The sequence below is a fragment of the Physella acuta genome, unplaced genomic scaffold (genome assembly GCF_028476545.2).
Source record: "Physella acuta isolate Inbredline_101_S28 unplaced genomic scaffold, ASM2847654v3 ptg002516l, whole genome shotgun sequence".
NCBI classification, from domain to species: Eukaryota; Metazoa; Mollusca; class Gastropoda; family Physidae; genus Physella; species Physella acuta.
The window spans coordinates 10,419-22,734 of NW_026733986.1; the positions used below are offsets into that span (position 1 = coordinate 10,419).

Here is a 12,316-nt window from a genome sequence, read left to right on the forward strand (position 1 = left end):
TATTCATTTATATAGGCAAATGAAATGAAATCGTAATAATCCAGGAACCTGCACCAACAAACTAAACCGAAAGAACGCAATAAAAAGATGTAACGTTTTAAGCAGTCGCCGCTTACACGGAAGACTATCCATAAAGAATGACTTAAAGAACGAAAAGGGGGAGGGGAGGGGCTGACAGACTTATTTAAATAGGCTTATCGTATTAAGTTTGAGCTCAAATCGTTTCTCCTTCGTCTTCTCGGTTTCATTGTACGCATTTGATTTGCACCGAACGAAGAAATTATTCCAACATGGCGTCCGTCAAGATGAGCCTACTCTTGTGTGTGCTCTTTGTGGCTCTCGCCTATGGACGCATTGTCACTGAAATAGGTAATTAGTTGAATTTAATTAATATATATTTTTAATTTAGGAGTTAGAACCAAAAATTGGAAATGATAAATGCGATTCGATACTTTAATCAGTTTACCGATATTGATAAGAAAATAAAACTCTATTTCTTATCCTCACCTCACCACAAAAAAAAAAAAAAACCATTGCTACTATGATAGATCTGAATATTGGTAATAAAAAAAACTAAAGTCTTGAAAATCAATGACAAAAATAAGGAACCAGTTAGCTTAGGAGACAAACGGATATAGGAAGTGGGGGGAATTCATTAATATGGGACTTAAAAATTCAATTAATAAATATTGCTTGAATAGGATAAAATCTGATTAGGGAAAGGTAGCCATTGCTTATGTATGTTAAGGAATGTATGAAAAGCAGCAAAGGTAAGCCTAACTGCGCATATTTCAAAGTCATGCTATGTATCCTTATGTATGGCTCGAAATCTTGCACATTACCAGTGTTATAGGGATAGTACTTGAAGCTGTATAGACCAAGTGCGTGTGCCAAACACTGAGAATCTGCAAGTAAATACCTTAAGAAAAAAGTAATAAAAACAACACTCATTCATCCATAAATAGTAGTCAGCAGGCGTATAAGATGGGGATGGTTTGGTCACGTGATCACAGTGCGAGCAATGACTAAGACCGCTCTCAGTTATACACCACTGGGCAACAGAAAACGACGGTGGCCAAAAGTCATTTGGAGAAGATCAACAGTCATAGTTACCTAGCTGCTGGCTCTGGCTGTCTTTATATACATCTGTCCTTTATATTCCTTTAATCCTAGTAAGCTGTACCCAACGGACGGATTCACAAATTGCTTTCACGTAGGAAGAAACAAGTCAAACCTTTCTCTGATAGGTCTAGCTGTTTTGTTTCCGGAATAATTCTGCTGTACCATTTTAGCACCCGATGGTTCAATTTGGAACGAAAAACTTTTCATAATTGTTTTTTTTTCTTTAAAGATTTGTCAAAAACAACATTCAAGTTTATTGTCTTGTTATATATCACGTCTTTTCTATACAGTCAAAAGTACACTTGTGTAATATTTATGATTCTAGGTATTGTAATTTCCGCATGTCAACCTTAAACTTTTAAAGTTATTTAAAATCCGTAATTTGCTATGGTATATGAGCCTATAATATGAAAAAATTCAAGAAATTGAAAAAGAAAAGGTTGTGTTATGCTCATAAAACATACTTAAGTCATGAGACATGTTTATATTTTATCGTGTATCCACATGTAACTTAATGTCCAAATAATTCATTGTTTATATTTGTCGTGTATCCACAGTAAATAAATGTCCAAATAGCCAATATATTGTTTATATTTGTCGTGTATCACAGTGGATAAATGTCCAATTAGCCAATATAATGTGTATATTTGTTGTGTATCACAAGAGATAAATGTCCAATTAGCCAATACAATGTTTATTTTTGTCGTGTATCCACAGTGGATAAATGTCCAAATAGTTCAATGTTTATATTTGTCGTGTATCCACAGTGGATACATGTTTATAGCCATTACATTGTTTATATTTGTCGTGTATCCACAGTGGATAAATGTCTAAATAGTTCAATGTTTATATTTGTCGTGTATCCACAGTGGATAAATGTCCAAATGGAAAGGTGTCCGGAGACAAATGGGAGACAAACGACTGTAAGGTACACTACTGCAAGCCTAGAGAATACACCTTCAAAGAGTAAGTCATGCATTTTTTTTAGATCAACTGAGCTGGGAGAGACAATCCCAGATGTATTTTTATGTTGTTTTTTTATGAATTTAAAAACCCTTTACGACGCTGCCCCGTTTAACGAACATTTAGATGACTCGCTTAAAGAACTTCTAAAGTCAAGAAGTAGAGTTGTTTAATTTTTGTTTATGGTCAAAACGTCTTACTTCATTTTGTTCAATTTCTGAGGGAGCTCATTCTATAAGCATTTCTCTGATGGCTTAGATAGAAAATTAGTCAAAATTTACTTATGAAGATTTAACATTTGAAAGGGAATATATTTTCCCTTAAGTGAGCGCCCAGGCTTTTAACTAGTCATTCCCGTATAAAGCTTTAGTAAGGTTACACTAAACTAAATTTATTTATTAATTTTTAGAACAATTTTTTTTTAAATTTGTGAATTTTAGTGATTTGTTAATATAATAAAAGCCTTTTCCTTAAAAATAACTTGTTATGTGATAATTATTATTCTGTTTGATTTTCTTGATTTTTGGTGCATTTAAAATGGTCTCTTCGCAACATTGTTCTTATATAATATGTTAACGTTTTCTTGATTGTAGTGCCTGTAAAAGCGCGATATTCTACCCAGTAGCGTAGCGAGGGGGGGGGGGGGGTGGGGGGGGGACATATGTCCCCGGGCGCCGACCTTAGTGGGGGCGCCAAATTGAAAGTTTGAGGGGGGGGGGCAAATGAAAAGTTCGAGGGGGGGGTGCAAATGAAAAGTTCGAGGGGGGGGTGGTGCAAATCGAAAGTTTGAGGGGGGGGGGGGGTGCAAATCGAAAATTTGCTCCCAAGGGGGCGCCAAATTGAAAGTATGTCCCCGGGCGCCGGGAAGGGTCGCTACGCCTCTGATTCTACCTGTTTTATTGACGTGTTTATTTTTACCTGCCCCCACAGGTGTGACGAGAAGCAGTTCGACAAGACCAGGTGTTACATCCAACCAGCGGCCCCCAACCAGAAGTACCCCAACTGTTGTCCTTCAGTCGTCTGCCGTGGGGACGCAGGATTCGTCGAGTCCAAGCTCAAGGCTAATTAATTAGTCTTCGACACTGGAGTGACTTAGACATTCCAAAGACACGTTGAGAAATTTTTAGATTACATTAACAAAAATTGTTATGATAATTACATTAACAAAAATGTTATGATAATTTAAACCAAATAAAATTTAAAAGAAAAATAATAACAAGAAAAGTTATTTTTATCTTATGCTTTTTTTGTCTCAGAAACTCATAAATTCTTATATATATATATATATATATATATATATATATATATATATATATATATATATATATATATATATATATATATATATATATATATATATACATTTCAATTTTTGTGTTTATAGTATATATGTGTGCGCGCATTCCTTAAGAATACATTAATATGCCTACGCACATACATACACACAATAAACACACACACAGATATATATATATATATATATATATATATATATATATATATATATATATATATATATAGTATTAATTCAACTTACGAGTGGCCACCAAGTATTCGAGTGTTTGCAGATAAAAGCCATCGAGTGAGTGATTGTTTTGCTTTGAAATACAAACGAAATTTGAGTTACGATGAAACAGATTTTACCGTGTGTGGACATAAAAAAAACCCCAAAATAGTTACAGCTGGTCGTGTATCGGAGCTAGTTAATGACGTTTGTTTAGCTCATTCCCACAACAATCTAAAACAGAGGAAGAAACTAAGCTGCTTGAACAGGATATTAGAAAAACAAACAGCCTGCGTGTAAAAGTGTGGAAAGTGTGAAAAACGTGGTGAAAAGGGCAAAGATTTGTGAAATGGGCAAAGACTGGTGAAAAGGGCTAAGACTTGTGAAATGGGCAGAGACTTGTGAAATGGGCAAAGACTTGGGAAATAGGCAAAGACTTGTGAAATGGGCAAAGACTGGTGAAATGTGCAGACTTGTGAAAAAGGGCAAAGACTTGTGAAAAGGGCAAAGACTTAGGAAATGAGCAAAGACTTGTGAAATGGGCAAAGACTTGGAAAAGGGCAAAGACTGAAGAAGAGAAAAACAAAGGCATAATTTTAATGAAAAAATGTTATGGTAGTATTTGCGTTCAGTAAATTTTTCAGTAAAGCTAGTTAGGTGCCATTTCTTAAAGAGATAAAGTCTAGCAACCTTTCCATACCTTCCACACACAACCCTCCCACACACTCAACCCTTTCACACACTTAACCCTCACACAAGAAACCCTTCCACACACTCAACCCATACTCACACAAGAAACCCTTCCTAAAACAAGAAACGCTTCCTTACACAAGAAACCTTTCCTTACACAAGAAACCCTTCCTCACACACAAAACCCATTAGTATCTTAATTTTCTTAGTATCTTAAATTTCGCCATAAATTTCTAGCAATCCAATGAAACAAAAATTGCTTTATTTTCTTTAATTATCTCCCTTTTAACTTCAATTTCAATCCCCCCCCCCCCCTTTAACCGCTGTCCAAGATTTTCAAAACATATCCCAGACTTAATTCAATCGACGAGTCCGCCATTTTGAAAGTAATTGATCTATCGATCTAGGCGTTGTTTAGATTTGTTAGAACAGTTGAGTATCTAGGCGCCATCTGGTGGGACTGAACGTATTGTTGCCAGCAAGAAACATTTCACCGCGTATGTCGAGGATTACTTCCCTTTGTGGCGAAAATATCTGCGTGAATGCAGTTTGTTGTCGTCAACATTCTAAATATATTTAATTTAATTTTTTTTAAAATTGATTTTAGGGTTTTGTGATGGGTGTGTGGGTGGGGGGGGGGGATATTGAAGTAGGAAGTTAAGTTTGGCTAGCAAGTTTTATTAATGGCTAGTTAATTATACACTAGTTTGTTTTAAAAGTATCTATAAAATTTGATTGTATTTTCTTTGGTTAGAACTAAGTTTTGAGCGATGATCAAAATGTTAATTTAAAAAAGACTAAACTTAGTTTCACATTCAGCGCATGTATAGTAAACATGTTTATTACTAAACAACTGGCAAAAATTTAGAGTTTTGTTTTGATAACGGTCGAAATTTTAAATCGTTAACTTTTCAAAATGGTAAAATCACGCGGGGATGGGGGCGTGGTTGGTGGTGGGATAATCTCCCCTTTTTTATAAGCCCAGATCTCTTATATTTGCTGACAGCTGATAAGCTGAAGTATGAACATTATTGTCACGTGGTTTGTACTTTCAAAAATCAATATATCCGTATCACGTGTCTGATATGAAGGAAGAAAAAAAAAGAAAGGTTGGAAAGGAAAAGAAGGAATAAAATCAGTTTCATATGGTTGGAAACGGCAATGTATTGAGATATTTGACTTCCTTTTGTAACCAAGTGTACCATTAAAAAGATTTGAATAATTTAAACGAAATAGGCTAATAATTCCTAGAAAACGAAATATCTTAACATACAAATTCTTTTATAGGGCCTTCATATATATATATATATATATATATATATATATATATATATATATATATATATATATATATATATATATATGTGTGTGTGTGTGTGTGTGTGTGTATTATATTAATTCCTGCACGTACTTCTACTGTATAAACACACAAAACCAATATTTTTCCGTATATAGAAATTAAAAAAAAAATTTGAGCTTTAAGAAAAAGGCTTAAATAATTCGAAACTCAGTCTACAGACACAATCTATATTACAGCTTCCTATTACTTCATTACATTTTCGAAAGGTGGATATTTTCTACTTTAAAAGATTAAATCGGTTTTTCATTGCTCATTAGCTCCCTTTAGCGTGGATAGAATCTATATTACTGAGGAAACAAAATCTAATTTTCATCATGGAGTAAGGGTAGGAAATGATAATCTTTCCCTAACGTCAGACAGGTACCCATTAGAGCTGGGTGGACTCCGGGACGTTTCACTTGCACGAACTTGGGATACGAACGCAAGACGTTCGGGTTAGCCGTTGTATTCTCTACCATCTGGCCCCTATATATACATTTATATATATATATATATATATATATATATATATATATATATATATATATATATATATATATATATATATATATATATACATACATACATACATGCATACAAACATACATCACTTCTACTCCAGCATAGAAAAATGCACATATGTTTTGGCAAGCTTTCAATGCAAAGCTTAAAAAAAAAAACAGAATAAAATACTAAGACTTTTTAGTTCATTGACCGAGAGAGCTTTGGCCATATTGGCGCCTCCCTGCTTCAATCAGAACGATAGATTTCAGCTTAGGCAGCACGCAGGCGGGGCATTACAACTGCAATATAATTTTATTTTAATGAGGCGAACTAGTTTACCGTGGGTGGTTTCAGACGTTATGTCAATAGTTATTACAGGAGTAGGCTTTGTTTGGTAATGCCTACTGCAACATATTTCTGCTGTTCGACAAGAAATCTTGCGGTAATCTTATATATATATATATATATATATATATATATATATATATATATATATATATATATATATATATATATATATATATATATATATATATATATATATATATATATATATAAACGAATTGTTTTGTCAGATATTTAATTAAAAACCAAACAAAAAACCAAACCTAGTCACTCTAAAATTAAACGTAATCTAAGTATTAGATCTTATTATTTAATTTGAAATATCGTCTACATAATTGAAACGGAACTTAAGGTATCATAGCCACACGTTCCAAAGGAAATTGAGTAAAGAAACATTTGTACTTATGAGATTTCTGGCTTAATTTTAGCGTCTGATGCTTTGTTAAGGATTGAAGTTTTATTTCAATATTTTTAGTGCATTTAAAAATGTATTATTTTTATAAAGTTTTTTTATTGATTATATAGATCTTTAAGCAAGAGATATCGATTTTTATATGTGTTAAATTTTATAGTAAGACAGTTATTTAACTATAATAATTAATTTAAGAAAAAAATGCAAGCCGATCTATTTATGATCAAAGGGAGGTAATATAACAATTTAAAAATCTTATCAACGCAAATTATCCTCCATTTTATTGCTGGAATGTAGCTTCCTATTTACAAACGGTCTGCATAGAATTTAAAAAAAAAAAAATTTTGTCCAGTCTTCGTTGCCCGGAGGATTTTTTCCCGAAGGGATGAGGGTTTTTAGGAGTGTGGAAGGGCGAGGGAGGGGGTTCTAATGACAGAAATTTTTTTAACGATATATTTTGTCGAGCTAATCTTCAAAAGTAAATCTTATTGTTCTTTTTTTATGTATAAAATTTCAAAACTGAAAAAAAGCATTATAAAATCAGATAAGTTTCAAACAGCTTTTAATCACGGAAAAGAGAGTACGTGCTATGCCTTAGTTGGTGATCGCCATTTTGGACTCGTCAAATCCCTCATTGCCTCGGCACAGGATATCCGGTTTGCAGCATTCTGGGTAGTTCAGTTCGTTTCGGTAAACTGGGTAGCAGCGCCGTTTGTTGTAGAAAAAAACTTCGGTGCCGCAGCTGAAAGAGACGACACAGGAACTGGAGAGTCCAAAACTGAATACAGGGTTGGGGGTGTTTCTTCCAGACTTTTTACTCCGGGGGGGGGGGGACTTGATATTTCCTGGGAAAGGGAACGGACTATATTTTCCGGGGGGGGGGGGGGGTGCGGACACTAGTAAAAGTATATGTTTTCTATATAAATTCCATCTCTTTCGGGGGGCGATATACTTTATTTGAAGGGGGGGGGGTACGGACGAAGAGATGCCTGAAAGAAACTCTGGGGTTGGGAAACGCGGTTTTATTTTTCTTGAATATTATACTATGACTTCCAGGCTTTCTTATTCATTCTTATTTGTAATGTTGGACAGGATTTCTTCCTACACAGTTAAGTATTATCAACATGTAATACGCTATATGGGCCGTTGACTCGGATTTCAGCCTGCATTTCTTTTTGTACTTGCTGCCACAGCCTTTGTCCATCCAAGAACAAACTACAAGGCAGCAGTTGTTTGTTACTGGAATTTTATCTACTAGATGGGTTATTGTCCCCTGCTGTCGAGCCTCATCTGCCCTGGGTTCGAACTCGGGATTAATCAGCTTAACAACCATGAGCTTCAACAATTCCACCTCGCCATCCCCACTAACAAATTACAAGGCTGCAGTTGTTTTCTCTCCTAGTTGGGATAATGTCCATCTGCCAATTGTTGTTTAAAATAAATCTTTAACAAAATCCGCAAGATACAAATTACATTTTTGGCAGATTTCAAATTACGTTTGCTGACGACGAATACAACACATTTTTTAAAAAATTATATCAATTTATCATTTAGAATCTTATACAAATGACGTCAGCTTTTAAAAAAATATGTATTATTATTTTTTTATTTTTTATTTATTTTCTAGCTTCCCGTTTAATCATAACCTATCATCACCAGTCGTCACAGAAGGTTGTCCCTATGCTAAAATTACTTTAATGTTCAGCCTTCACCCATCTATCGGTTTTTATAAATTTTCTATGCCAGCGGTTTTTGTAAATTTTTATGCCACTAAAGTCTTGTTTTTATAAATTTTTATGCCAGCGGTTTTTAAAAATTTTCTATGCCAACGGTTTTTATACATTTTCTATGCCAGCGGTTTTTGTAAATTTTTATGCCACTAAAGTCTTGTTTTTATAAATTTTTATGCCAGCGGTTTTTAAAATTTTTCTATGCCAACGGTTTTTTATACATTTTCTATGCCAGCGGTTTTATGGTTTTTATAAATTTTCTATGCCAGCGTTTTTTTAAATTTTCTATGCCAGCGGTTTTTATAAATTTTTATGCCAGCGGTTTTTAAAAATTTTCTATGCCAACGGTTTTTTATACATTTTCTATGCCAGCGGTTTTATGGTTTTTATAAATTTTCTATGCCAGCGTTTTTTTAAATTTTCTATGCCAGCGGTTTTTATAAATTTTTATGCCAGCGGTTTTTTATAAATTTTCTATGCCAACGGTTTTTTATAAATTTTCTATGCCAGCGGTTTTATGGTTTTTATAAATTTTCTATGCCAGCGTTTTTTTTTTATAAATTTTCTATGCCACTAAAGTCTTGTTTTTATAAATTTTCTATGCCAACGGTTTTTATAAATTTTCTATGCCAGCGGTTTTTATAAATTTTCTATGCCAGCGGTTTTTATAAAATCTTCTATGCCAGCGGTTTTTATAAATTTTCTATGCCACTAAAGTCTTGTTTTTATGAATTTTCTATGCCAGCGGTTTTTATAAATTTTCTATGCCACTAAAGTCTTGTTTTTATGAATTTTCTATGCCAGCGGTTTTCAAACTGCTAGACACTGTACCCCGACTCATCATCTCGTCTTAGCCAACAGGGGTGAACTGGCCCGCCCCTCTACCGGGTAATATCTCGTGGGCCCCAAGGTAAGATACTGTAATAGTCCTATTAGTGTTTAGATTTTTTTTAAAATTAGGTTTTAATGGAGAACAAACGTACGTGAATTTTTTTTTATCAGGGGCTGGGGGGCCCCTTTGTAAGAAACAAGATCGATTTAAACGGCTGATGAAATGTTGTCTGCGGTAACTAAGTGTTACTTTTACGATATAATCTGCCTATTTATACTATACGTTTTTTTCTATATGATTTCATGAAGGTGAACTCTTTATCGAGTACACGGCGGTGATCAATAATAAAGACAAAAATTAATTTGCCTGAATGGCCGATTTGGTACTTGAATCAACCATGTAGGCCTAATGATGCAGAATTACATTCAATACTTAAATCATATACAAGGGCTTAATGATACAGATTAGAAACATAAAGGCCTAATGATACTTTATAACACACTTACCCATTGCAGTTGTATGAATTTGCAAAACAAGTGCATTTCTCACATTCTGGAGTATACCAAACTTGGTTGACTTTTACACCAAGAGGACAACCGTCTGGGGATTGGAAGTGAATATATATATATATATATATATATATATATATATATATATATATATATATATATATGTATCACTATATATGTATTCATGTATTTGTGTGTGTGAGTAGGTGAATAAAAAAACACACTATTTACCAAACCCCTCTACCCTCCACACATACCAGAAAAAAATTATTATTTTCTTAAGGACATACGTTGGTCTATCTAAAAAAAAGTCGAGTTATTTTGAAAGAAAATGTAATTGTTCAAATGTTGAAATATCACTAACATGTAGGCCTACCCCTCTGCACATTAAATAAATTTAATTTTTTTACAGCTTTAATAATATTCATATTAAATATCTAAATAACTAAAAATTATTTCTAACCTTTTTATTTTGTCTATTTATATTTTGCATATAAACTTAACTCGATTTTTACTTTCTTGTAAACATAGTAGGCCCTATAGAATAAGTATTGTAAGTATGATGAATAAGCAACAGACAGTTTGACAGTTTTGTCCGTTTTACACCGCCCTTCTTTATAGTATTTTGAACGTAAAGGACGTATCGTAATCGTGCAAAAAATCTAAATCGAGATGTTTACATATTTTGACGCTTTACAATCTTTTGACGCCGCAAAAACGTATTTTTGCTATCTGTCCGTCTGTAAGTAGGGTGTGAAATTGCGGAAACCGTCAAAATAACTGTGAATTATTCTGCACGATTACAATACTTCCTCTATAGCCTACTCTGTATACGAGAAGTTAATAAAATACAATTACAAAAATGGCCTGTATTTAAATGTTCTGTAAAGAATAAACATTTTTGAGTTAAGTAACTTTAATAAATATCGACAGCACCATCCTTATGTGTTGTGTAAAAATATTGTTGAAAATTTAATTTTTTTGTATACAATTTGCAACACATCCTTCTTTATTATAGTCTTAACTGGTACATTCGACTAATGAACTCACTTTTTCTCTGAACTGCTGCGCTATTCGCCAGATACGGAAAAGCCACAACTAACATCGCAACAAATACCAGCCAATTCATTGTCCTGTGTATCAGTCCGCTTCTCTAAAAGTCTTGTAAGACTCTGTCTTTTGAAGAGTTTCTGAAAAGTCTGCCCGGTCGTTGGATGAAAAAGTCTGTATGCTTTGACAAGGGCCTGTACGCCTACATTCATCTCAACAAAACTACTCAAAACTTTATCTTAAATAGCATTACAAGATAAGAAACACCAGTCTCTGAGTGTTCTGTTATTAGCAACTATCTGATATACGCTAACAAAATGGCGTCTAATACTTTCAAGATAATCGAAGAAGTAATTCTTAAAACCGGTGAATTCTCAATAACAGAGTTTTGTTAAAGACGATACATTTGTTAATAGCTACATTTATTTTAGCCACGGCGTAATTTATTCTTACATACACGGCAAAATCGAAAAGATAACTGATTCCTAATCCGATAATCATCGGATTATCCAGCTACACGTGAGGTTTGAGGAAAGTTTGTGTGTGGAAAACGGAGAAAATTGGCGCGTTAAGTAAACGAAAAGTAGGAAGCTCGCAAGATAGGGGGGGGGGGGGAAGTTATTACAAGGCAAAGTTAAATAATAAACGCTACTTTTGTTTTAGAAAACATAAACATCACCTCCCTAAACTTCACAACTTTGGTTTGCTGGTAACTGAAACATAAACTTTAGGTTATATATTACATTTTCTACCTCTTCTTAAAATCTTTTACTATCTCTCTATATATAAAGCACACATAATTATATATATATATATATATATATATATATATATATATATATATATATATATATATATATATATATATATATATTACTGAAACACATGGATTAAATTTTCTTTCTTACTTTATTGGAAAACAATGAAATCCAGTTCAAATCTTTCACTATAAAAATAAGATTTAGATAACGCTTTGATGTGACAGTTTAGCCATACAATCCCGAAACATTTATTGCTGTTGTCTGTCTTCTGAACGTCTCATTACGTCATATCAGGTAAGAGCCCACCTTTTTTTTCTGGACTCCTACAATTTATTTATATTTTATTTGAAACGTCTTAGCTCATTTGACATTTACAAAGAGTTTTGCACCATGAGTTAAGTTGCTGTCGAACTGTTTAAAAAAATCGTATGGTTTGTGTTGTTGAATTCTGGTTAGTACAGCAACATCAGACGTATAGTTGGTAAGGTGGGGGTATTAATTTCGGGGGTATCGAGGGCCGGTCAGCACCATCTCCCCCCCCCCCCCCACACACAA

At 33.6% G+C, this 12,316-nt stretch overlaps 1 protein-coding gene and 1 long non-coding RNA gene across 2 annotated transcripts; one reads left to right on the forward strand and one right to left on the reverse strand.

Annotated features, from left to right (window-relative positions):
- The first annotated feature begins 203 nt into the window (after nucleotides 1-203).
- On the forward strand, nucleotides 204-3,295 carry LOC131933458 (uncharacterized). Its single transcript, XM_059290226.1, has 3 exons — nucleotides 204-369; nucleotides 1,992-2,088; nucleotides 3,016-3,295. Exons 1-3 carry the CDS (start codon nucleotides 291-293, stop codon nucleotides 3,152-3,154), a joined length of 315 nt encoding a protein of 104 aa, XP_059146209.1. The 5' UTR covers nucleotides 204-290; the 3' UTR covers nucleotides 3,155-3,295.
- Nucleotides 3,296-7,455: 4,160 nt separating this feature from the next.
- LOC131933459 (uncharacterized) lies at nucleotides 7,456-11,226 on the reverse strand. Its single transcript, XR_009384982.1, has 3 exons — nucleotides 11,001-11,226; nucleotides 9,948-10,041; nucleotides 7,456-7,621 (listed from the first exon to the last, which is right to left on the reverse strand). It is a non-coding gene; the product is annotated as an uncharacterized LOC131933459 (long non-coding RNA).
- Nucleotides 11,227-12,316: the final 1,090 nt, after the last annotated feature.